The 27,366-nt window shown below is 45.2% G+C and overlaps 1 protein-coding gene across 3 annotated transcripts; it reads right to left on the bottom strand.

Annotated features, from left to right (window-relative positions):
• Positions 1-51: 51 nt before the first annotated feature.
• BRPF3 (bromodomain and PHD finger containing 3) lies at positions 52-27,366 on the bottom strand. Of its 3 annotated transcripts, none has more exons than XM_056844507.1 (12): positions 26,004-27,366; positions 25,068-25,224; positions 24,024-24,155; positions 20,156-20,284; positions 19,438-19,750; positions 17,329-17,598; positions 10,135-10,638; positions 4,868-4,961; positions 3,811-3,908; positions 3,064-3,161; positions 1,075-1,229; positions 52-345 (listed from the first exon to the last, which is right to left on the bottom strand). In XM_056844507.1, the coding sequence occupies exons 1-12, from the start codon at positions 27,350-27,352 to the stop codon at positions 162-164; spliced, it is 3,483 nt and encodes a 1,160-aa protein (XP_056700485.1). In that variant the 5' UTR covers positions 27,353-27,366; the 3' UTR covers positions 52-161. The 3 variants fall into 3 exon arrangements, with proteins under 3 accessions (XP_056700485.1, XP_056700486.1, XP_056700487.1); XM_056844508.1 differs by having other exon boundaries at positions 10,135-10,635; XM_056844509.1 differs by lacking the exon at positions 10,135-10,638.

Genomic DNA, 27,366 nt, shown 5'->3' with positions numbered 1-27,366 from the left:
AGCAAGGAATAGTGCATCTCTCCTATGGACGTAAAAAATAATAATAACGGAGTGGAAGAACCCTACTGATCCTACCAATCAGTACACACCTGCCACAGTTCCTGTAGAGGCAGACATTATTATTGGGGTGAAAAGAAGGGCAGAGCAGGTACTTTCAGTCCCTACAGATAATTTGGCGTGACAAAAGGATGGTCTCCCCGGACTCGACTCATATGGATCATGGCCCGGTCATAAGCCACCTGGACAGATTTGCGGATGCTGGTTTTTCGTCCTTCCATCATCTTCAGTTTATCCACTGTGTCATCTACTCCAAGAGGGAGAACTTTGTCCCGCGGAAGCCACTGCCTGCAGTTTAAGAACAAGTATAAGACAATGTTGAGAGTATAGGGAATATGTTTTCCATGACCCTGAGCCTAAGACTGGATCCAGACATTGCTATAAACTACAGTTAAAACTTAGGATACTAGTTCTCTGAAACTGCACAGACCATCCTAAGTGTTCAAGACTCACAGACATTTGCATTATTATTGCATTACTATTTTAACTGGAAAGGAAGCTCTTGAGAAACATCAGTGTTTTTGTTGAACAGAATTGTGACATGCATACCCTTCAGAGAAGAAAGTTGTGCAATGATTTTGCCTCACGCGGCCACAAACAGATCTTGTCATCAGGCACTCAAGGAAGGAAGGTTTGCCACCTGGCTACCTTCTCCAGGATCCCCCCCCCCCTCAGACTTTTGTAGTGTTTTATGGCTTGGCTCCCAACTAGGATTTCCACACATACAAGGAAGAGGAAAATTTTTGGCAATCCCTGCCTTTGTGGGAGCCCAAAGCACTCCCCTGTGCTGCTCCTGGGGGATGGGGGACCCCCAGGAACAGCGAGCAGCGCACGGGGGGGGGGGGGAATCAGAGGTATCCCATGGTAGGGGGGGAATTGGCAAAAATCACCCTCCTCTTGCATCTGCAGAAACTCTAGGCAGGATTCAAACCTATATTTCCATCAGTAAATTAATCAAAATAATAATAACATAGGTTAAGAAAAGTTTTCCCCCTTTATCTGTTCACATTCACTCACCATGTCCTCTTGTTATCAAAGAAGAGGACAAGGAAAAGCTTTTCTCCAGCTTCCACCTGTTTCTGCTCCCCCAGCTTCAATACTTCCAGAGGGGGGACGGGGATGGGGACTCCATTGTGAAGGAGACCCTCTCGGGGCATCTCAGGATCAATTATCTGTAAATACAGACAAGCAAAAGCCATTAAGATTCTGGAGACTCACAACTAACCATGGAGCTTAAGAAATCAGTCTAAGAACATGTCCCTGTTTTGTAGCGCCTGAGGACATTGGGGTGTGTGTGTGTGTTGGGGGGGGAATAAGCATTTAATCTATGGTGGTGATATGGGATTTCTTGATTTAAAATGCAATTAAACGAACATGCCTGAGCATTTACACAGAGCATCCAAGCATTTACATTGGCTGTAGTACAGAGCCAAGAGAATTGTGAAAAGGAATGTGTTAGTGGGAGCAAAGCAAAACATTACTAATTATTTAATATGCGCAGCAAGGCAGAGCCCAGAGATGTTAAGACTAGAAAGCTTTTAAGCAAAAAAAAAAAAAAAATTTAGTAAAAGCTTGGAACAACCATGCAGTGATCACAGCTTACTTGTACTCTACATTTCAATTTCTCCAAGCTAGTAATTTAAAGTAACATGTAAAGAAGATGAAGAAGATAAAGCAAGCATTTGCCAGTTTATCACTCAAGGAAAAGATATTCACTGTATGGCCTTCCAACCCTGCACCTGTCCTACGGAAACTTGATATCTCTTTCTCTATTTTCCAGTAGTGACACCACCCCATGCCCAAGTGTAGGAACAGTACCATCCAGCTTGCCCAATTTTATCTCATGCTAAACAGTTTCATTCAGCTGCAAGTTACTGATTCATAGATGTCCCTCCCAATTTATATTTATTGGACCAAAATTATACTCAGCGTTTTAGAAACACTGCCAGGCCAGTGCCAGTTTTATGGCATAACAGCTAAATAAGGCAGTCAATTTTGGCAGGCGTCATGGGCCGCAGCATTTCCTCCCCATCAAACAGATATGCTACCCGTCATTTTTTTAAAAGGAGTCTAACGAACAATGTACATGATATTACTTGAACAACTACTAGTATCCACATTTCCAAACATGGAAGGATAAACTCTGATAACTGTACTATAGTTTAACTATATTATGCCTGTTATCCTGGGAATAAACCTCACAGAATATTCCTGGGAGTAAGCCTCATAGAATAAAATGAGACTTGTTTCTAAATTGGTTTGTTTAGGATTGTTCCCTGTGACTAATTTGAAAAGGAACACCTAAATGTTTTAGTGAAGGCTGGCATAGAACTTGTCACCTCTATACAAGAAGATTCCAGGCAGGTACTCTTATCTGAGATAATGCGGCCCCCACCATCATCAGAGACACAACAACCTGAATAACCTTGTGTCTGAGAAGAAACTGTTCCCGCATTCATGCTTTTCATGTACAGGCACTAAATTATAAAACAACTTATGAGTCAGAAGATATTCAGAAGACACTGGCTTAGATCCTACAAACCATGGACATAAGGTGCTTGCTGGGTTGGGAATTATGTGGAGATTTTGGGGGTGGAGCCTGGGGAGGGTGGGGTTTGGGGAGGGACCTCATCAGGGGACAATGCCAGAGTCCACCCTCCAAAGTAGCCCTTTTCTCCAGGAGAACTGATCTCTATTGTCTGGCGATCAGTTGTAATAGCAGGAGACTATTTTTATTATAACAATAAAAATAATAAAAACCTGGAGGTTGGCAACCCTAATAATAAAAAGAGCACTGCTGGGTCAGACCAGTGGTCCATCCAGTCCAGCCATCCTGTTTCACACAACCAACAACCAGTCACTCCGGAGGGGCATGATTATGCACGACTTCTTCCAAGAATGTCTTCTTTCCCCCCAACTAACTGAATTAAAACATAAGCGCTAGATACTAGGCCAACAGAATGCCCTCCACAGAAAGAAGGCAGCATGCAAATCAAGCATACATACCAATGCCGGGTAAGAAGGATAGCCACGACACTTTGCCCACACAAGCTCCAGTGGTTCTAGTTCAGTTTGCTCCTCGAAGGGCATCAATAGATTTCTACCTAAGGAGTTACAATAAAACTGACTTAGAAGCTTCCATGAAAGGAACTGGAAATCTATGGCTTGAACATTACGAGCATGAAGGTGAGGATCATCCTATCCAAGAGATCACTACTGCTTTGAATTTCAACTTAAATAATGAACAAAATAGGGATTCACAAGCAATCATGAGGGGAAGATATACAACCGGGAAACTTCACTTCCCAACCCAGATGTCTTCCCCCAGGGTACTATAAGGTCATATAACCTGAGCAGGCCAGCTTTCCCCATCCTTCTCTATTTTGTCCCCCACACACACACTTTTACAGACTCTCAGCTGCTCTCAATACCCCAAAAGCAATGAGCATGCTCAGCCACTTGGGGTAAGGAGTCTTCTGCATTTTTAAAAATGTGAATTACTATTTTTCTGCATGCCTAGGAAGTCCTCTGAGCGTGCAGAAACCATGACACAGTCTGCAGGTTTGTCTCTCTGACAGGCACTCTGCTTAACAGCTAGATCCTGCGCTTGTTTGATCAAAAACAAGTTGTTTAGAGTTTGCAGACTTACTCTCCCTTTGGTACAATCAGTAGGAAAAAAATAGTACCCATAAAAAGAGAGAGCCCTGTGGCTCTACCTTGACCTAAGACACATTAACACTATTGCCTTCTCACCTGAGCTACTGTATTCCAAATCTCCATTTACGCCATCCAAGAACGGGACCCGTGCAAGAGCAGGCTTTCCTCGGCTCCGTTTGCGAGGAATCAGACCACTACAATAAAGAAATATGAAGAGAAAATCAGGAGATCAACTCAAGCTTTAATTCCAACATGTAGCCTGAGTTCACTTCAAGTTGTGCCTTGGAGTGAAGGAGGAGGATGTGGAGCCGAACCACAGAAGGGCAGTTGTTTTGGGGAAGTGGTGGTCACAAGAACAGACTTAAACCTGTAATTTCTCTGGATCTGTTAAGGGATGTTAGCAGCATTCTGTTGAAAACACCATGCCTTGTGTGTGGTGTATGTAGCAACTAAAACGATATAAATGACAACAAGCAAATACTCTAACAAAACAATTGTTCTATGTCATGAGTAACATAAATTGGGAGGGGAGTAAATTAGCAGCTTCCTAGAGCTGTAAATGAGGGGAAGAAATAAATTAATGCAGGGGCATCTGGAAACAAGGTGTGATGGGATGAAAAAAAGCCAATTTGGGGCAATCCTGTCTCCATGAGGGCTGTTCTAGTGTCGAGAGTTTACTGTCATATTAAAGGAGGATGAAACTAGCATGGATGTTTGCCTAGGCTGGCAGGCTAATGGTAGGGACTGTGTTTTAATGAAAGACTCGCTTAAAAAAGTGAAATGGGTTCAAGTCCAGTGTTCTGGTTACCATGGAATAATCAGAAGACCGATTATTTGAAAAAATGAAAGAAAAATACAAAGTGAAGGAAGATGCACCAAATGAAGATGCTTAAGACAAAAACACAACATAGGCATCAAAGTTACAGTTATAATCAGTTTGCTACACATTACCCAGAGTAGATGCATGGAAGAAACCACCCTCATCCCCACCTGCAAACATAACACCAGTCATGCAGCTGACACAAGATCACACTGCCAAACAATGTCAAGAAAGCCCAGCTACTGTCTAAGAGCATCTGCTAAAAGAAAGGACTAGAAAGCTACCAGGGAACTAATAATTATTCTGAGTAAGGCCTTGCAAAAGTCAGCTCACCTCAAAACATCACATGGGAGTCCACTGCCAAGGCCGGAACTGCCCTCCGAGTCAGATCCGCTCTCTATGTGCCTTCTGAAGCCATTGGTCACCGCTGTTGAGAAGAACGGACATGAGAATGAGTCCAGCTGAATGCCCCACTCTTATAAGGTCATTAGACATTTGTGACAACAGAGAGAACTCCACAATTCTATTGTGCACCTAACAAGGAAATGCTTCTCAGCCACCTCTCTTCTTCCCAGCATCAGGTCCCTCTTGAAGTCCCCTGGTCTTAATCAACTAAACACTGCCCTGTTTGCAAAGCTAAAGACTCAGCCTAAATGAGTTCTGGAAATGAGTTCTGCTTTGGAAAACTTTTAAGCATTTCGATTTGTGCTGGGCTTTCACTTCACATTCTGAAAACCATTTCATATTCTGAAGACCTGATTCCTCCCTGCAGCTTACAGAATCCATCCAGCTAAGGTTTCAGGGATGCTGTAAGTCTTACCGTGGGTTTACACTGCCAGTGTGGTGCAACAATGTTCCTGAAGCCTTCCTGTTCTCCGCTATGACTCTCTACATGCTAATGAGTTCCCCAGTCTTACTTAAGGTGTGGTCTGTGCTGAATTTTAAAGCATTTTAAAACTCTGCAAAGTAGTAGGCATTTGTTTGACAGACTACGGTGAGGTGAGAGAGGGAAATCAAATACATGTTGAAGATCAATTGAGTTGTATGCCGCACACCAGGGATTGAACCTGTGGACTTCTCCCAGGACTGATCCAAATGTAACATTTAGGATTTATACTCATTTCCCTATCAAAATGTGTATAACAATAATTTAAAAAACTAACTTTTCTGAGGGCAGCTCCATGAGCAGGATCCCAGACTTCTGCTTGATCTTGCTCATGGCACTTTTTCCTGAAATAACACAGGTGCGGGATCAGACCAAGGGTCCAACTAGTCCAGCAGCATGTATCACACATTGGCCAATCAGATGCCACGAAAGGGCTACAAGCAAAGTAATGCAGGCCAAAGCTCTCCCTATTGTTTCCCCTGGTAATGATATCCAGAGGATTACTGTCTCTGAACATGGAGGTTCCATTTAGCCATCAGTTGACCAAACCCATAGGACTACAGTGTCAATGACTAAATGCAACCCCCATGTTCAGAAGCAGTAATCCTCTCAATAACACTGCTGGGGTGGGAACTATATGGGGATGCTTTAGTTCCTATACAGAGTTATTCCAGTCTAAGCAGTGAATTTCACAAGCCAATTACTATCTGAGTGAGGTTGTATATTCTTTGCTCCACCTGGAATCTACTGCCCATCAGCTTCATTCAATGCCAGTGAGGTAACAGGGGTAACAACGCACTGAGTTGTTTTTAAAATGAATACAGTATCCCATTTTCTCCCTTATTTCAAAACAGTTTTACTGTTTTTTGGTTTTACAACAAATAAGCCATTATACGTATTGTGTGTGCAAGGTGACTTCAAAAACTCATCACAGGAGAACTACCATTACTTTTGGATCAAGCTCAGAATGGTAGACTATAACGCAAACTCGCTTCTCCAGCTGAGAGCAATGACACCATCAGTTTCTCAATACAAAAATTAATTCAAGGAAACCCACCACAATTTTCTGGTGGCTTTATCTTCTTCTTGTGCACTAATTAAGAAATATGAGAAACTGGACAAAGTGGGTACCTCAAAAAAAAAAGATACTTTTTGTGAGCATAGAACACTTTTCTTGTTACATAGACTACATGACCAGCACTAACCCTGCAAGCACACCCTACTTGTGCTGAGGACAAGCAGTGGTCCAGCATGTGATGATGTTGGGGGTATGTGTGACATGACATATGTGACATGAACTGAATATATATTGTTACCCTTCAAAACCATTTTTAAGGATACACCCTTGATTCTGAGGTAAGCAGTCTTGAAAAAGTATAATAAACTTTATCAGACTTTTCAGAAACTAGATTGTATGGTGTAACCAGATAAACTAACACAGAAAGGAGAAGCCATTCAAAGTATGTTCTTGTAGACTTCTATGGAGTACAGGGCATCTGTAAAACAATAGTCTGTGATAACATAAACAACTGATTCACAACAAATTCAATTCAGATCCATGAAGAGATTGCCAAGGAAACAAATAAGCGAGTTCAAATCAAGCCTGAATTCTCCTTAGATGCTAAAATTACTAATGTGAGGCCATCATACTTTGGTCACATTATGAGAAGACAAGAGTCACTGGAAAAGACAATCACGCTAGGAAAAGTTGAAGGCAGCAGGAAAAGAGGGAGACCCACTATGAGATGGATTGACTCTATAAAGGAAGCCATGGCCCTGAGACTGCAAGACCTGAGCAAGGCTGTTAATGATAGGAAGTTTTTTTTTTGAGGACATTGACTCATAGTGTCACCATGAGTCGGAAGCAACTTGACGGCACTTACACATGCACTCACACATGTCACCAATAATCTCATTCCAAACAGGCTGTCAGAATAATGTATGGGAAGAAAGCCTGAAATTGTGGGCCTGTCTGAATCAAGCCAGGTGATAATTACCAGGACATAGTGTGAAGTCCAATCTTTAAATCATCTCTGATTATTTATGTTTTGATCTGATTATTTATGTTTAATCCTTGCCCTTCTTCCATTATAGAACACAAGGCAGCATACTGAGGATACTTAGTAGATCACTTATCTAGACAATGATGTATTTAGCTTCAGCAAGGCTGTAGCAAACACCCTCCAACCCTTTCAGATTACCATTCTTAACCGGATGTCATCTATTTAAATCCATCTGTCTCTAAAGCGTTCTGAAGCACTCTAGCCATTTCAAACAGCATCACTTCCCCCCCACACCTTTTTCCGCAGCGCATTCTTTTTCACCCTTAAAAAAATGTTCTGAGAGTTGCGCTATAGTGCTATAGCACCAGCAATCCAATGCATCCCAGTGCTGGTGACATAGTAATTCAGTGCTATAGCACCAGCACTGGGATGCACTGAATTGCTGGTGCTATAGCGCAAATTTTAGAATGTTAAAAAAGGGGTGAAAAAGAATGCACCATGGAAAAGGGGGGGGGGAGTAGTCCTTCCAGAAGTGCTCTAGACATTTTAAACATACACTACAGTGATTCATAAAAGGAAAAACTGAAAAAGGGAGAAAGCTGTTTACATAAAAAACGGCTGAGCCCCGAGATGCCATTGGGACACAAGCAACTTTGTCTGAAAAGCCTGCTGTGTGGCTCGCTGTCACCCTGTCATTGAAAATACTGTCCCTTGAAAAGGACCATCACTTTCAATGGCTCGGGCAGCTCTACTTCCTCCCTCACCACTCCTGCAATCTCAGAGGAAGGGGGAAGCCCTGATTGGCTGCTGCCCCAACCATTGAAGATAATGCCCTTTGAAGTTGAAATGGCCATTGTTTTCAACAGAAGGTACACCTAGCCTCTAAATCCGGAGGTCAGGTCTACCATCCATTATTTAGAGCATGCCCCAGATATTCAGTGGCACATCTGCCTTTTAAACTTTAAAAGGGTAGGCCTGGCCTTCAGAGTTCAGAGACCAGGTCATCCCATTGAAAATAATGGCCATTTAAATGGCAAACGCATCATGGACCAACTTGGGGGCTGGTGACCCTTCCTCTCTCCCCACAATTGCTGCTTCTGCGGTGGGGCACTTGAAAAATTATTGGTTTTCTTATGGGAAAGTCACAAAGGGCCATATTGGGAGTATTGTTTCAATATTTCCAGAACAACCTCCTGGAATGATAAACATAGTCCCAACATTTAACAAAAACAATAATAATTCCCTTCCCAACTTTCCGATATGGAATTACAACAACAATTTTGCAAGTGCACACCCCTATAGTAGAATTAAGAGTTTATTTCAGCTAAATGGTTGTTTCATTCTCTGTGCCTCCTCTATGGATCCATAAACCGTATCCTGCCATATCACTTCAAAAAGTGCTCCCAATGGGGGGTGGGGGAAAATCTATCAGAATTGGTGCTCTCTTTTAATGTTCTAGCAGTGTATTTTGAAAGGGAAAATAGGAACAAGGCAAATTTAGAAAGCAGTAAACTTTCTTCACTGCCCCCCTTGTTTATGCAATATCGCCTTAAGTAATGTCTTGGAATTGGTTCACAAATACACGTTCACCACTTGATGACTTCAGCATCAACTATTAACTTGCATGTACAAATGGGCCAACACAGATCAAATATCACACAAAACTTACGATGTCTCATCAGATACAACACTCGATAAAGCAGCATGCTTTATACTGATTACATTTTAGTAACAATTAATATTATCATTATTACTGGATTCAGTCCACATATTCACTTGTGAATCAACAAGTGCTGAATATTCACGATGGACAAGAATGTGTGGACCAGACTGAAGTAACAACTCACATTCAGATCAATGTTATGTTGCTCAATATAAACAGGTGAAGTCCCCTTGCACTGACTTCTTGCTTCCAGATTCTCTGGACCTTTCCGCCACCACCAAACCAATATTATCTTTCTGCACCTGAATTTGTTTTATTCTGGTAATGTAACAGCACAAGATCCAGGAACAAAGACTGGAGGAAAGCCTGATTTAAGTATTTCAGATGACTTCTTGCACCCAAGCAATATCAAGAGTGGTGCCAGAAGTCATTCCACGTACAATAGATATAACTAACTGTTCACAAACCACCTCATAAAATTGTGAAGAAACATTTATATGGTATAAGATTGATCAGAAGGTTGATGAAGGGTATGCAACATTTCGGTATAAAGAAAAACTGCACTCGCCTCCTGCAACTCAAACTATCAAACGTAAACTTCCTATTAGTCATCACAGAAGAAAAATCCCAAATTAGTTACACATGTAAAGGTAATTCATCTGACTTCCTCCACAATGCCAATACCTATGTAATACCTTTTATTAAGACCAAACAAATAACAGAACACGTTGTGTTGTCTTAATACTGACTGATTTTCATAAAAGGCATGACATGGACTTGGCTTTTGCTACGGACTAACACAGCTACTAATTTTGTTTGTTTACAACACCATACCCTCTTTCACTTCTAAGCCCTATAACTTCTCCTCAACAGTAAACCTAGACCCTAGTGTTGGGATTAACGTGACAGAACTCAATTACCAGAGGACTCAGGGAAGTGGTCGCTGCTACGGATAAAAGTGGAGAATTTTTGTTACTTTTAGACACGCCTGCCCTGGGGAACTCTGACTTTCCAAGACATCAGAGGAATGAAAGCTCAGGGGAGTCACCTGTCGTTCCTGCCTGCCTGGGGGGTTTCTCGCCATCGCTCTCGCTGCAGCTCCCAGTCTGCGGCCGTTTCCGGGATGGCCGCTCACCCCCAATGCTGGAGGGGGAGAGCTGCCCACTCTGGCTGTGGTCCTCTCCATTCTCAAGGGGGCAGTCCAGACCTCTTTGCAGTTTCACCCCGTTCTTGGCTTTTTTAAAAAGGACAGATGTCCGCCTGCCCACTCCACTAAACGGAGGGCTGGCAGAAACGCCCGTGGCCTGAAGGGCCAATCCATTCAGGCCGTTGTCGCTGAGCAAGCGCTGGAAGGCGTGGCTCTCCCTCGGCAGTGTCTTCTTATCAAAGAGCTCGCCCTCGGACTTCAGCCGTTTATGTAGTCTTTTCAAGGACTTGCTTTCGCTAATGGGTTTGAGAGTTGGAGGGTCCTGCAGAGAGTCCAGCTCCGATAGGGAGGGTGCAGGTCCTGTGGGCTCCAGAGTGAGGGGAAGTGGGGGCTTGGTGTCATCTGCTAAAGAGAAAAAGAATCTGCTTGAACATTTCAGAACGTATGGATCACAGCTCTCTGCCCTTTCCTATGGTCAAAGGTCAGTGGCGGCTCAGTATAACAACTAAATTTTGTCATATACGCTTAAGGAAGACATTCAGACAGAAAAAAAAAACTTAACTATGACACACTGCAGGAGAAGGAAAGTACTCTCATCCTCCCAAGAACTAGCTGGCCCATACCTATTGTTTAATCAGTCAGGTTCTCCAAAGCTACAATCCTATGTATGCTTACTTGGGAATAAATCACACTGAATTCAGTGGGATTTATTTCCATGTAAATGGACTTGGGACTGGGCTGCTCAGCATTTATTTTCCCACCTTTTAAACACAGTTTTCCAGATCATTATACCTTTCAGGTAATTAAACCTCTACATATGCCTGAACAGCACAGAAGGATTGGAGGCTACTGAACAAGCAGAGAGGGTAGATTCAAAGGCAAAAAGGGGCCTAGATCCTGTTGCAAGTCAGTGAGTAACAGTCACTTTGATTTTCAAAATCTACCTCTGTCTTTTGCATTAAGGGCAATATACCAGGGCTCATCAAAGAATCACATCTAGACCTGAAGAATCCCAGGCCTTTGTTTCTCCACACTGAGCCTTTCTTCCTCTAGTCTGTGTCCAAGCATTTCAGTCCAATTCATGGTGGAGTGAGACGAGATTAACTTGAACTCTTCCCTTTTAAGGTTCTGCTCCTGTCCAAGGGCTATCTGTGCAGTGCTCTGCCAGTGCTGGGGAAGAAAGCTGTTTCCCAACTGCTTGAACAACATGGATTGCCAACACCACAGGGAAGCATGGCAGCTAAATGGGCCACATTCCCTGAATTGGGAATGTCACCAGTCAAGAATTTCCTAACAAAACCATAAAGAATAACGAAGGTTCCTGTCTGTGAAGGAATCACCAACAAACATCCTACAACCCCACTTGGAACAGACCCAAAACAAGAGGCCTTGACACCAATTATGGATTAACCAATTAATCCAATTATGGATTAACCAAAATATTAATAAAAGGCAATTATTCCATTCTGAAGCTTTTCTCAAACCTTCACTCACAGGTAATAATCATCAGGTTTTTGACTCACCCTTCCCGGGTAGTGATTGATTACAGGTGTACCTTGCAGGAAAAAAATGTGTGAAGACAAAAGCCAAGAACTCTTCAAATGGCTGCCTCCCAAGTTACTGGTTGATGACCTCGACCCAGAACAAGACAGGGGCAATATGACCTTGCTAATTCTGCTCTATCTTTCATCTGCCTTTGATACTATCAACCATAGTGTCTTACTGAGCTGCCTCTTGGCACAGGGACTGTGTTATGGTGGTTTGAGTCCTATCTGGGGAAGTAATTCCTAGGTGGTGCTGGGGAATTCTTGCTCTGTCCCATGGTCTGTGGGGTTCCACAGGGTTTCCTCTTATCTCCCATACTATTTAATATCTATGTGAAGCTGCTGGGAGAAGTCATCAGGAGGTTTGGAATATGGTGTCACCAATAAGCAGATGATACTCAACTCTACCTATCTTTTCCACCTAATTCTGAGGATGCAGTCGACGTTCTAAACCAGTGCTTGGAGTTGGTAATGGGCTGGATGAGGTTGAACAAGCTAAAACTTAATCCTGACAAGACAGAGGTTCTCTAGGTTAGTAGAAAGGTAGACCAGGGACTTCAGATCTCCCCTTCAAAATCCAGGTTCACAACTTGGGGGTGCTACTCAATACAGTTGGGTCACCTTAGAAAACCAGATGACTGCAATGGTTCTTTTGGCCGGCTTCAGCTGGTGTGTCAAATGTGTCCATTCTTGGTTCAATCAGATGTAGCCACAGTGATCCATGTCTTAGTTACATCTGGACTGTAATGTGCTCTACTTGGGGCTACCCTTGAAGACTGTTCGGAGGCTGCAGCTAGAGCAGAACACTGCAGCTACACTGCTGGTTGGAGACAACTATTGGGAGCATGTGATCCTGATATTACAGCAATTACAAAGGCTACCGGTCCAGTCCCAAGCCCAATTCAAGGAGCTGGTTTTGTCCTTTAAAGCCCTACATGGCTTGAGAATGGGATCTCTGAAGGAACATTTTCTCCCATATTTTCCTGCCCAAGAATTAGGATCACAGGGAGAGGCCCTCCTCACTGTGCCATCAATCAAAGAAGCTCATTTGGTGGGAACACAAGAGAGGGCCTTTTCAGTGGCAGCCCCACAATTATGGAACAACCTCCCCAGGGAGGTGCGGTCCTGAATTGTGATTTTAAATTTTCATTAGTTTTTTAAAATGTATTTTATTTTATGTATTTTATCTATGCTGTACCATATATACTCGCGTATAAGCCGGGTTTTCAGCCCCAAAAAAGGGCTGAAAAAGCCGAACTCGGCTTATACGCGGGTCAATACGGTAGGGGAGGGGAGGGGGGAAGAGGGAGGAGGGAGGAGGGAACTTACTGCCGCCGCTGGTCCCACGCCGCTTTCTGCTGCCAAGAGCGGCCGGGGGCGGCCTCCTGCAGCTGCAGGGAGGTTGCCCCGGCCCTCGCCCGCCCTCGCCGCCGCTGCTAGCGGCCGAGGGCTGCCTGGGGCGGCTGACCCGGCCCTCGCCCGGCCTCGCCGCCGCTGGTAGCGGCCGAGGGAGGCCTGGGGCGGCTGCCCCGGCCCTCGCCCGGCCTCGCCGCCGCTGCTAGCGGCCGGGGGCTGCCTGGGGCGGCTGCCCCGGCCCTCGCCTGGCCTCGCCGCCGCTGGTAGCGGCCGAGGGAGGCCTGGGGCGGCTGCCCCGGCCCTCGCCCGGCCTCGCCGCCGCTGCTAGCGGCCGAGGGCGGCCTGGGGCGGCTGCCCCGGCCCTCGCCCGGCCGCGCCACCGCTGCTAGCGGCCGAGGGCGGCCTGGGGCGGCCTTCTGCAGCTGCAGGGAGGCTGCCCCGGCCCTCGCCCGGCCGCGCCGCAGCTGCTCGCAGCCGAGGGCGGCCTGGGGCGGCCTTCTGCAGCTGCAGGGAGGCTGCCCCGGCCCTCGCCCGGTTGTGTCGCCGCCGCCGCCAGGCCCGCGCCGCTTGCTGCCGGGAGCCCAGGTAAGCCTGCGGGGGGGGGGAGGGGTTATAAGCCGACCCTCGGCTTATACGCGGGTGCCTAATTTTTCCCCATTTTTGGGGAGAAATTAGGCACCTCGGCTTATACGCGGGTCGGCTTATACACGGGTATATACGGTAAGTCACCTTCAGCTCTGTAAGGAAGAAAGGTGGCTAATAAATGTTTTAAATAAATAGATAAATTCTTCAACGTGCCTCTATAGCAGAAATTCGAAGTATGGAGAGAGGTTCAGCAAGGTTCCGCAGTCGCTGACCTTAAATGGGCCCATATCACTGAGTAGCCATTGAACTTTTTCTGTTGCTACAAAGTTGACAACTAGATTGCATAAAAATTGCTCTCTTTTAGAAAGTTCTAAAAAAATTAAAAATCTCAATGCACAACTGTTTAGCTCAAGCGTTCCAGGAAAAACTCAGAATATGGATTGGATTCAAGCCTTCCACAAACATAGCCAGGTCATGGTAACAATTATCACTTTCCCCCAGGGCTTGCCGTGCCCCACCCCCAGTCTCTTGCGAGGGCTAGGTGACCTTCCAGAACAATATGCCAAGTTGCACATAGAGCTGCAGCTAGAAGGGGGAATTGATCAAAATCTCTCCACCTTCATTCTTGCACAGGAAAAGCTGAAGTTCACAAAATTTGATCTGCCTGCACAAAAGTCAATGGGTACATACATTCTCTCTTCTTTTTTTTATTGTTTCTTTTTATACAAATTTCAAATATACATTTCTTATTCTGCATACATTGTTTATATGTCATATTTTTCACATTCCCTTCCATACATTCTCTCTTCTAGCTACAACCTTCCACACAACACGGCATATTTTTGTGGAGGTTCCTCTGACCCTCACCCAAAGTAGTGGATTCTGGGGGACAGAGGGAAGGGATGTAAAAAATCACTACTGCATACAGAAGACTTGGATTCAATCCAACGTGCCAAAAGGTCAGAAACAAGAATGCAAACGTTAGGAATGCAAGGGTTGGATTTGTTTTTAAAAAATATTTAAATCTCCTCCATTCACAAATTTGACTCTCAGGAGATGTACCAAGAAGGAATGTTACTATTTACCCCATCTGATCAGCCTTCCCCACTCCCAGCTGCTACAGCAAGCACTAGCTCTTTATTAGACGTACTGGGTAACAAGAATTCACCAAAAATGAATCAATCCTAGACAGAAGTACTGCCATCCCTAGGTAGAGGATCTTCTTGCTTGAGTTTAAAAGAGTATGCATGCATTTCCCCCTCCCCTCTCACAGTGACGACCGAGAGAATGAGGGGCCTGGAAGCAGATGCTGATACTGATATCCAGAGTTGGCAAAATGCTGAGGGACAACACCAGATACTGGAGAATACTTGTGACCACTTGGGAAATGAAGGAGCAGTTCTTGAAATCTAGCTGGGAAAGGGAAGATGGACTCTGGCTTCAATAGTTCAAAAGTGCTGACATATACTAGTATGAACTGAAACAGGAAATGTCGCTATGGGCAGATAACAGGCACCATAATGCATGCTGGTGGGTATCTGAATGTCCTGCTACACCTACCACTTACAATCCACAGTTGCATTATCACTCCAAAGAAAAACAAAAAAATCCCAAGCAAACTGGCTTTGCAAATTTTCCTCACTAGAGCTGGTTGGAAACATCTTTTAACATGTGCTCAGTGGTCTGGCTCAGACCTAAAGACACACCATGATTTGGTAGCACATGAGCGAACGTTGTGCTTGCATGCCTTTTCCCCTCCCTCCCGTTGTGCCTTTTCTCCTCCCTCCCCAGCATGCAGTTATGTGCCAAACCAAGACGATAAACCACCACTTACCTCTGAACTAAGCCAATATATCTTAATAAAAGCTGTCACTAAATCCCTTTTACTTTTTTATCCCACAGTGTTTCCTTTTCAAGATAATAGGGCTATCTTCAAAATGCGGTGACTTATTTTTGAGAACAGTACAGTGTTGAAAACTACATGCTCAAATGGTGTACATATCTTACAAAAATTCAAGACGCTCAGTTCTCAGTGTCAAATTCATGTTATGCGCCCATACAAAGCTGATGGTAATATAATCAAGAAAGCTAACTGCAGATATCTGTGGACTATTTGGACACTTTGTGCATTATGAGCACCGTGGAACTGTTGCAGTACGATGCATTTCTCTGAACCTCTAACAAAGTTTTATGTCTTAAATTATTATTTCTATCATGGTTGTACAGATCGCACACTTCTTTTGCTGTGGGCACTTCTCTCCCAAAACTACGTGCACCTCATTTACTGTATTTGCTTGAGGTGAGTGGAACCTGTTTCCAAGAAACTGTGCTCAGGAATGTAGCCTTATATCCCAACCTTGCATTTCTTGCTAAGAACTTCTATTTTTCAGAGGAACCAACAGAGGTTGAACATTCAGTATTTATTTATTCCTTATTGCCGTTTAAGGAATGCCATTTTAGAATAGGTAATATGACAGGATTTTTAAAATGTCAGTCTCGGCAAAATTATACCTTGCTGATGCTAACTCTACTGCACTTGTTCCATATACATGCAATGTTTGTTTTTCCACTTATGGGGTAAAGGAAAATTCTATACAGCCTCCCCTAACTAAATCTGCAAGATTGAAGACCAGTAGCATCTTAAAGACCCACAAGATTTCCAGGCTATAAACTTAAATTTGGAAATCTTGTTGGTTTTTAAGGTGCTACTGGACTTGAAGCTTGCTCTTCTACTGCAGACCAACACAGCTATAACACAGCAGTTTCAGGATTTATGTTTATGATAAGCTATAAACATATAGGGAGGCAACTGCGCTCCAAAGACCGCTAATTTGTCTGAAATTGCATTTCCGGTAGGCAACTCCTGAGGTTAAGGAAGGCCTTTGCTGAACTGTGGCTGCAAGTAAAGCTCCACAAAGACAAGCTGAGATCAGAGCTGCTCTTGACAATTCCACCTTTAAGGGGTTGAAGTGGTGCGGGGATAAACAACAATGTCACATATGCAGACAATTTTCCTGATGTTATGAGGGCCGGCCAGCCTAGACTAACAGGGCAATCCTACTAAGGAGAGTTACTCCAGTCCAAGTTACTATAGACTGGAGTAAGTCTGCATAGGACTGCACTGTAAATCAGTTTCTCAACCACCGTTATTGGTCATTTACTTCATGATATCACATGTTCAAACACAGATGTGCATTTCAATCGGTCTGGTTTTTTGAACCTCAGTAGGAAGGGAAAGGCAGATATCCACCAGTTTTCTCCTGCTCCAAGGTCATGAGAATTACATTCTGGGTAAAGTGCTGACTGGCCCACCCTTCAGCAAAGGCCCACCCTGGTGGTTTCCCTTGTTGTTCTGTTTTAGATTTTGCACTTCCTATCTCCCAGGGGAGGTCAAAGATAAGGCCACTGGTTTCTCAGCTTGCCTATGGGGAAAAGTCAGAAGGATACTCAGATAGTGCCAAAGCCTGCCATTTTTAAAAAATACAAAGGCCATTTATGCTTGGTAATTAGCAGCGCACTCCAGGCTGAAGTGCCCTAGTCAATCCCCAGACAACTTCCCTTCCTGCACAGCCTGGACTGTTTCCATCAGAGATCTGCTGAAATCTCTTACCTTTCTCCCCATCCTCATCCCGGTCTCCTTGAAGCATCTTGTCCAATCCCTCCTCCCAAGAAGCCGGGTCTCCATTTGGCATGGTTTTGTTCTGTTGCTGGGCTAGCTTCTGCCGGATAGAGTTGATTTCACGTCTCAAGAGGCGGATGCGACGGGTGCGGGCACCACTTGACCGCATGGTGCTCACCATGTCCAGCTTTTCCAACAGCTCTTTCAGCTGTACCTCCAAGGAAAGGTGAGCCCGGTTTTCAGGGAGCAGAATGTTATCCACTACAATGAGAAAAGCAGTTGCATGAGTAGCCAACCACTGAGACTTTGCACCCACTAAGAGATAGGTTAACTGGTCTATTCCGTGAATAAAGCAATAAAAGCCATAACTATGCACAGTTATGACCATATGCAGAAGGGTTGTAAGAATTTCCAGGATGATATTCCAAGAATATTTAGAACAGGGATGGGGAACTTCAGGCCCGGGGGCCACATCCGGCCCGCGAGATCATTTTCCCTGGCTCTCTAGCCGATTCCGGGAGCTCCAGGGCCCCTGCCACTCAAGTTCTCCCTATTTAGGCTCTCCCCTCGGCATTGCTGGCAGGCAGGCACGTGTGTAAAATTGATGCTGATTGGGTAATTGTTGGGCCGTTTCTCCCAACTCTCCCCACTTCCTGCTCCTGGAGAGACACACAACTTCCACCCAAAACGTGCGCCTGGCCGGAAGCCCCCCTCCCCTTTCTCTCACTGGCTGTTTCCAGGTGAGTGGGTGATGTGCTATGCCCTCTCTTTGCTCTCCAGCTTGAAACTGCTTGGGCACCTGGAGCTTGTGTTACTATCTCCCCCTCACCTGCCTGCTGCTGGCCGCACCCTCCGCCGGCTCAGGGGGCCCTCCCCTTGCTCTCCCCCGGGCCGAGGCCAACAAGAAAAGTGGGCTGTCCAGCCATTCCGGCCCCGAACCTTCCTCCTCCCCAGCTTGCCTGTGACCCGTGCAGTGGGGCAATCCCCCGCAGCTTGAAGCTGCTTGAGCACCCAGAGCTCGTTCCACCATCTCCCCCTCACCTGGCTACCCCCTCACTTGACTTCTCCCTCCCCTCGCTCACCCCTGTAGATGTGTGTGTGGAAGTGGGGCATTCCCCCAATCGCCGGGCCACTAGCATGGCCTGGTGAGTGCATGTGTGAAAGTATGGAAGGGGGAGGGGAGCCGAAAAGCTTCCTCCAATCGTGTGTGTGTGTGTGTGTGGAGTGGGGGGGAGCCGAGAAGGTTTCCCCAATCGTGTGTGTGTGTTTGAAAGTGGGGAAGGGGTGGGAAGCGTGTCTGAGTGCGTGTGTGAAAGTGGAGAGGGGGGGGAAGCTGAGGAGGCTTCCCCCAATCGCGTGTGTTCATGTGTGTGTGTGTGGGAAGCCTCCCTCCCTTTCCTTCCTTCCCTCTCTCCCTCCTCTGCATAGCCTCTCCTAGGGTTCATAGAATCATAGAGTTGGAAGGGATCACGAGGGTCATCTAGTCCAACCCCCTGCACAATGCAGGAAATTAACAACTACCTCCCCCCACATCCCCAGTGACCCCAACCCTCCCCCCGCCATGCGGGATTACACAATCAAAGCACTCCCAACAGGTGGCCATCCAGCCTCTGCTTAAAGACCTCCAAAGAAGGGGACTCCACCACCCTCCATGAGGTGGCTAGAGACCTGGCAATCCCAGCCTTCCTTCCTTTCCTCCTTTGCATAGCCTCTCCTAGAGTTGCCAACCTCCAGGTGGTGGCTGGAGACCTGGCAACCCTTAGCCTCTCCCCCCCCCACCCGCCAGGAGATCTACACCTGGTATGGCCCCTGAATGATGTTATAAATGGGCAAATGACCCTTGGCAGGAAAAAGGTTCCCCACCCTTGATTTAGAGCATGCATCACAGAGACAACGACAGAGAAAACATGTGCTCCCTGAGATATATGAGAACCTGAGGCCCAGATTAGGATTAGCAAAATTAAATACTGTTGTATAGAATGTAGACTTCAGAGAGTTTTACTGAATTACTGTCTATCTTTACACACATGGAATTTTTAATCTTTAAATTTCTTTAATGGCCTTGCATATTTAGAATAGAAACTCCCAATGGAAACTCACCATCCTCCCAAGAAAAACGATAAAAATCATCTGTCTTCGGTGATTCAGGCAAGTGAATCCCCACTTCGGGGTCAAAGCCAATATTGTCAGCTTGCCGCCGCGCATGGCGCAATATTGCCCCTCCAAGGTCTCTCAGCCGGACAGCTGCTCGATGGAAAATTGTGTCTTTAGAATTATACCTCATGCAGTTGGTAACAATAAGGTTAAAGTCTTCCTCAAACTCATCCAGTGTTCCGTACTGGTGGGACTCCAGCTTCCGCCTCATGGTAGAAAAATCCATTGGCTTGGAAATGAATTCCAGGTAATCTGGAACCTAAACATATAAAACCTGTACAATTACAAAAATCATTTACTAGCCAACCAGGGCGTATCCACCACAAGCACTCTACATGCCCTCTCAGTGGTACCGGGGGGGGAGGGTAAGTGCACAAATGCACAGCAATCTCAGCCACATGAGGCCTGCCAGCTATCAAATGCCCAGGCTGAGAAGCAACAGCGCACTTACTTTAAAAAAAAACAACAAAAAAAGTGGCCGGTTGGGATGCCCTCTGCATAAGGGCCTTGGAGAATTTCCTTTGTTTATGCAACAGCAGGGCAAGCACAGCAGAAGCGGTGAAAACAGAGCCTCCTCTTAACCAGCTTTGCATTTAGTGGCTACAACTTCATCGGAACAGGCGTTCAGGTCAATACATTCTACAGTTCCAAGTACAGTACTTGCCTCACTCAGGTTTACAGGCTCTGCAAAGATCTGGGCTGGATCCTTTTCCTGCAGCAGGTCCAGCGTCGTGCGGAGCAGCACATTGAAAGGTGTGAGCTGTAACTCCATAGCAGCTTGCTGAACCTTTACCTAAAAAAAAACCAGGAAGGCAACACCCAACAAAGATATCAAATCAAGAGAGTCCCAACACCAACGCTGCTGTCACCACCCCCACTCTCCTCTGCAGGAAGCTGGGTGGGTGGGAGAAGCAGGAGCTGCTGCTACAGCACCACCGCCAAGGACCAGGAGCTGCCACAGCCCCCCTCCCACTGACGATACTCACAGAGAGGAGGGCAGGTAGGTGGGCAGAGCAGGGGGAGCCAGGTGGGTGGCAGAGCAGCAGGGGGCAGGCAGGCAGAGTGGGGATGGGGGTGGGCAAGCAAGGCTCCCCCTCCCAGTGAGTTCGCCTGTGAGGGGATTCATGGGAGCCTGAGCCACAGCAGGTGAGCAAGCAAAGAGGAGGAGAGAAGGGATCCCCCCCTCCAAAAAACCTCCCTGTTATGGATGAGAGGTGGATAGAGGTTGACAATTACGATGGACGAGTGAGATGGAGCCCCAAAGCCTGGCAAAGCATGGGAAATGCTCCATCTCACCCAACAGCATTGGTTTTGCGACCCAAACAGAAAAGACACCATCTCTTTGGGGTGTTAACACCTCTCAAGGGGAGGGACCTGGTTCTGGCTGGCTTGGGCTTCAGAACTTGGCATCCGGATTGGTTAACGCACTCTGAGCACGTGGAGGAGGGGCTGAAAAGGAGATGTCCCTTTGTGAGTGGGGAGCTTGGTTGGGAGAGAGCTGCGGCATCGGGTTCACCTGGTAGAGAAGGTGGAGTGTGGAATGTATAAGGTGGAATGTTGCTTATTGCTGTTCAGTGAGTGTGAGCATTCGCACCATACACCCAGCCTTCCGCCGAGGTTGGGCCTGATGCTCTACAACTATAAGCCTCCCTCAGCTAGTAATCTTTTCAATGGTCTGATACTTCTGTAGCCTGCACATTACTACTGTCCTGTGTATTACTCTTTGAGCTGTGCCTTGTAGTAATAAAGATGTTTAGCTAAGAAGCACTGCATGGATTCCTCACCCATGTCCAAGACTGCTCTCCTAATGCTACTGAGTGCACCCCTGAGAAGTTGTACCTCTGGGCAGGTGCTGGATACCAGCAAGGGGTGAGGGCACAAATTAACCAGAGGAGGTGGCATCCATACCAAAGGAGTACTTCAAGGTCCTGCCTAACAGGAGTTGGAGAGAGAAAAAAACTTTTCTGCCCCAGCCTTGTCATATGGCTGCATACTAGTGAGGGGATCTCACTGCGGGGAGGGGGTACTGGGGAGAAAGCATTACAGGCCGTTACACTCCCGTGTCCTGGCTTGTTGACATATAATTAAACCAATGCCCATTCACTAATCATAATGCACTGTAAAAATGGTCAGTGAGCTAATTCCAGATAAAATTTGGACAAGTACTCATTTCTTCATCAGTTTGTGATGCGTGAAAACTGTATACTACACAAGAGCACAGGTTTCAAGAAATATTCTTGCCTTCTGATGAAAGGTGGCATAAAAACTCAAGCATGCTTTCATGATTCAACAATTTGACTTCTTTCATAAAATTAGAACAAGGAAGTGGTCCTTCAAAATTAGGAATGGTGCAAGCTCTGAGGTGAGCAGATTTGGTAGGTGAACATACCATGCTTGGCTGCTGTGACTGACCATGGGCCAAGCCTTGTGTCTCCCCACTTCACTGCTGTGGGCCTTGAGCAGCTGTGGCAGTGGTGAGGGGAAGCACGGGGGGGCATTAATCTGAAGCAGTGGGGAAGCGCCAGGGACTTGTTGGCTATAGCAGTGGCCAGGCGGAGGGAGCCTGCCCAGCTGTGTTGGGGGTGGGGAGGGGTGCAGGGAGGGCTGCCCAGTGTCTCCGGTCTCCCTGGCTCAGCAGACCACCCCACACCTCTCTTTGCCACTGCAGCTGAGTGGGGTCCCCTGAGCCTCCCCTCTTCTCCATGGTGGTGGGTTTGCAAGGGAGATAGAGGTGCAGGCAGGTTGCTGATGGGTCTGATCCTGTTCTCCTCACATGTAGCATGGTACAGTGCAGTGCACTACATTCAAGGAACAGAGTCAGGTCCCTTGTGGGCAACCAAACAACCAATCAAGGGGTCAGCCCCCTGCTAGCTTTGGGTGGGTAAGAAACAAATTGAACTGGTTGGGTGTATGAAGATCCTTACTCAAAATATAAAATAGCATATTTAAAACTGATGATAAGAATTAAACTGCAGAAAAGACGGCAATTTAGTTGAACCATCTAATAGTATTCCAAAATGATAACAGAATATACAACAACATGACAAATATGCCAAAACAGTGAGGTGTATCACCATGGAAATGACCGACACCCGTCAGTGAAAATATATTATCTAGAATGTTCTTTCTCCGTAAACCAAATGTACTATAACATAATGAACTAGATAAACTAATGGTAAAGTATATACATTTTTAATCACTTGTTTGATCATATGTCATAAAAATAGCTATGAAATGAAGAGAACTGACCTGACAAGAATGCCATTTACAAAAGGCATGTCTTATCGTTAGTGTAACTTTTTAATTAAAGACAAGTCAGCAATAACAAAAATGTAGGAAACAACTGTTAGGCTAAGAAAGAGGCTACTATTAGGATGGAATATGGAGAAACAGAATGATTTCCCATTGGCAAAGGTCAAGGATATATTTTATCTCCCTATATCCATGCAGAGCATATCATAAGGAAAAGCTGTATTAGAGTTAAATGAAGGTGGAGTGAAAATTAGTGGAAAGAACATTAACAATTTGAGATATGTTGATAATACTACATTACCAGCAGAAAACAGAAGAAGACTTGAAACAACTACTGATGAAGGTTACAGTAAAGAGTGCCAAAGCAGGATTACCATTTAGCATCAAGAAGACAAAAGTATTGACTATTAGGGAATTATATAACTTTAAGGTTGATGATGAAGAAATTAAAATTGTTCTACTCCTTGGCTCCATCATCAACCAAAAGAAATCAGAAGAAGATTGAGACTGGGAAGGGTAGCCATGAAGGAGCTAGAAAATATTTTTAAGTGTAAAGATGGGCTGCTGGTGACCAAGGTAATTCATATCATGGTATTCCCCATGACTATATATGGGTGTGAAAGTTGGACAATAAAAAAAGCTGACAGGAAGAGAGTTGATTAATTTGAAATGTGTTGTTGGAAGAGAGTTTTACGGATACTGTGGACTGCCAAAAAGACAGATCAGTGGGCTCTAGATCAAATCCAGCCTGAACTCTCCCTAGAGGCTAAAATGACTAAACTGCAGCTATTGTACTTTGGTCACATTATGAGAAGACAAGGCTCACTGGAAAAGACAATAATGCTAGGGAAAGTTGAAGGCAGCAGGAAAAGAGGAAGACCCAACATGAGATGGATTGACTCAATAAAGAAAGTCCTCAGTTTGCAAGACCTGAGCAAGGCTGTTAACAATAGGACATTTTGCAGGTCATTAATTCACAGGGTTGCCATAAGTCAGAAACAACTTGATGGCACTCAATACACACACAGAGGAAATGACACAGGAAAAAACACTGATAAGTTTAGAGAGCCTTATGTAGGCTCCCAGTGATTAAGGATGCAAGCTTTCAAGAATCACAAAGCTCTTCCCCATTGCAAGGAAAAATCCGTGCAGTTCAAGAGCACATGATCCAAACAACTGTGGGTGTGTCCACTTAGGCAGCAAAAGAATCTTGCAACAAACTGAAATACATCCAGGCTTGAGAAACAATACTAACAGTCCACCATCATGCTTCTACTTACCTGCTCACGTTTAAGTTTCTCCCGCTTACGGATCAGTTCAATGAGTAACCGTGCCCTTTCCAAGTCATGTCGCAATTTCTGCCAGTATTTCAGTTCTTCCTTTACGACACTGTTCTTTTCATCCTGCTCTTTCTGTGAAGTGGAGATAAGTTTTTTTTGTGTTGCCTGCCCTCACATCTCTGTTGACTCAACTCTCTCATCTCGTCTGCAGTCATTTGCAACTAGAGTCTATCTATACCACAAAATCTATTTTGCAAGCACCATCACCCAGTTCAGTAGAAGCTTAAGCATATATTTGGTACTGACTCCCTAGAGAAGTCCAACACAGGTTATAAGGATGTTTTGAAAATGATCTTAACCAGTGTCTACTGATCTTTCTGTAACTTTTCAAATATATAATGGCTTCATACCTATATTTAACTGAAAACAATACTCCATTGTTTTGGGTTCTTCCACCAATGACTATCTAACTCAGAAAAAATATGGGGAATAATAAATATCGAGTACTAATTCTGCTCAGCTCACTGTTGATGGTACATGAATATTGTAGTAGCAGGACTTATGACTTAACAAATTGCTAGGTATAGCCCCTTAGCTTTGAAAACTAAGGAAAAGTGGTGATTGTTCTCATGTAAAGGTAAATGTAAAAATCTATTCAAGAAGCCAATGATGAATGAAACTAGAATATGATTTCAAAGAAAGGAAATGCTGTCCTATGAGTTAAGAACATTTTTCATGAGACACATAAGCCATTGATGTGTCTGCTTTGTAGTAATTACGTAACAAAAATACACACTGCAAAATCCTTTAAGCTGATTACAACACTTAAGCGATATATGACTACTAAGAGAGGGTGCAGAAGTTCCACCTCTACGAGTTATTACAAATGTCTACAGTTAATAACCTACCTACCTACTCTAGCTGGCAGTGGAAATTTCAGAATGGATTATTTCTGTTCTACTCTTCCACAAGATTTCCCAACTAATTCACACAATGCTTATGTCTCATGCTGTAGCCTTGTTCAGTAAAAAGATGCTGTCCTACCTGTTCTGCATTTCTCTGGGACTGCAAGTGAGAATGCAACCGCCGTATCAATGGGACTCCGTTTCTCGACTGACGCTTTAACAGCCAGTAGTTGTGTAGCCTCTGCATGAATTGATTCTTTCTCTGAAAGGAGAGTCCACTGCATATTTTATTCAACCTAAGGAAGACAACAAAATCATAAATGTCAAACCCATTTTCGTATTCTGTTAGAACTCAATGACACATGGACACCCTCCCACTTCAACAATCTGGTGCCTAGATTTGTAATGTCATATGAAAGCATATTGAGAACTGTACACATATTACAAGTTCGTTAGGGGCTTTTCAACTATGACGCTGCTCCATTAGAAACATCTCTACAGCTCCAATTAAGCAGCAGCAGCAGCAAGATCGGGAGCGTTCAGCAACCAGCTACGTTCCAATTGACCAAATTACTTCACAGCATGATGTTCACAGAGTCATTTAAATTCACTGTTAATATGAGCAAACTCAGCTACAGTTTAAGGCAATTCTGCAAGCAGTTATGCTGCTTAAATGATAGATCTCATTGAAATCAATGGGATGAGTCGGTATTGAGCCCATAACTAGCGAGTTATCACTGTGTTTTCACTTCAATTTCCTACTCCGTTCAAGAGATTATGTGTCACACTGTGGCAGATTCTTCCTTACAGGCCAATTTGTACATACAGCAATTTTTTTCCCAAAGTGTCCCTCACCTTTCAAGATATAGTAGTTTTGCTGTAAGCCTTAAGAACATACAACGTAAACACAGCTAATCAGTCTGGCTCCGGCATATTTAAATAAACCAGTGTGCTTGCCGAAGTGGGCACAGAAAGGAAAAGGTGCCACTTAAATAGACAACAGGAGAGAAATGTTGGACTAGTTTATGGATCAGCACAGAGAGCTATTTTGCCTTAGAGTACTTGCAGCACTCACCGGTAAGAAGGGATTTGTGTGACCGCCAGCAAAGGTGCAGAAGCACAGGTTTCCTTCTTTACCTTCTGCTTCAACTTCACTTTGCTCTTGTTCTTGGGAGCGCCCTCCTCCTCCGTTTCATTCTTTGCAATCTCCTCCTCCCCTTCACGGACAGTAGCTGTACGCCCTTTCTTCACTGTGCCAGGAGGGGAATGTGCTTCACAATAAGCAGTTTTGCGTACAGTGAATGTTGTGCCATTGAGGCTGGTCTCCCTCATGGGCTCAATCTTCATGAAGAGACCAGCCCTCTGGGCACAGGTAACATGGAAGGCAGTATAGCAATTCACCTTGTGACACTGGATGGCAGCTCCCATGCCCTTCTGCTTGCAGATGTAGCAAGTTAGCTTCCAGCGAGCGGGTGGGATATTGTCTATCCCCTCAATGGGTTCCAGAAACACAGTGTTCGCAAAACAGACTTCAGGGATCCAGATGGCACAAACAACATGGGCCCAATGGCCATCACTAGTCTGTTTGAAGGCGCCACCTTTGTTTGGGCACAGAACACAATCAACGGGGCGGGAAGGGGACTGTAGGCAGCAGCGGCAAAGCCACTGTCCCTCAGGGATATAGGGCACGCCATAGCATTCCTGGTGGACAGCCAAGTTGCAGATGTCACAAAACAAAATGACATTGCTGTTATGACACTCATCATCCATGCAAACACAGCAGACGGCATCCTCGTCTATCAGAGTTTGCTGGGGCCCATTGTTGCGGCTCTCCAGGTACGACTCCTTCTCCAACCGATCTACCAGCAGCTCAAACGTCTCGGCAGAAACTGACCCATAGCCGTCATTCTTCCTCTTCTCATTGACAATATCAAGCCAAGCCAGATCCTCCTCATCCATATCATACTCCACTTCAACATCAATGTCCTCGGGTGGTTTCTCGATGTACTGATAGTATGCTGTAGGCAGGGCTGGAGCATCTTGCTGGCTGAGGGAATCAATCATTCGAAAACTGGGCTGGGGTAGATGGAAAGATGTCCCAGGAGCATGTTTGGTGCCTGACTCCTTTTTTTTGCCCTTAGATTGCGTTTTCTTGGATTTGGAAGGGAACAGTGGCTGTTCACTGTTCTCTTTATTGCTGTTGCATTCTGTAATGTCCTGGGCAGTCAGCTCATCCTCTGTGATTATCTTTAGAGGATCGTAAATGCTGATGCGATGGAGACGTCCATCGATATCAACCTCCACTATTCGCTGTGCCTGGGCATACGTCAAAGTCTCCCGAGTGGGTGAGCATTTCAAACTATACGGTGAAGGAGAACGTCTCCCTTCTAGAGCCTGCCGGGACCTCCTGCGAGGTTTCCTCATAGCAGCAGCTCAGA

This window comes from Euleptes europaea, chromosome 2 (genome assembly GCF_029931775.1).
Source record: "Euleptes europaea isolate rEulEur1 chromosome 2, rEulEur1.hap1, whole genome shotgun sequence".
In the NCBI taxonomy this organism is placed as follows: Eukaryota; Metazoa; Chordata; class Lepidosauria; order Squamata; family Sphaerodactylidae; genus Euleptes; species Euleptes europaea.
This window is presented reverse-complemented; position numbering and strand designations above follow the sequence as displayed.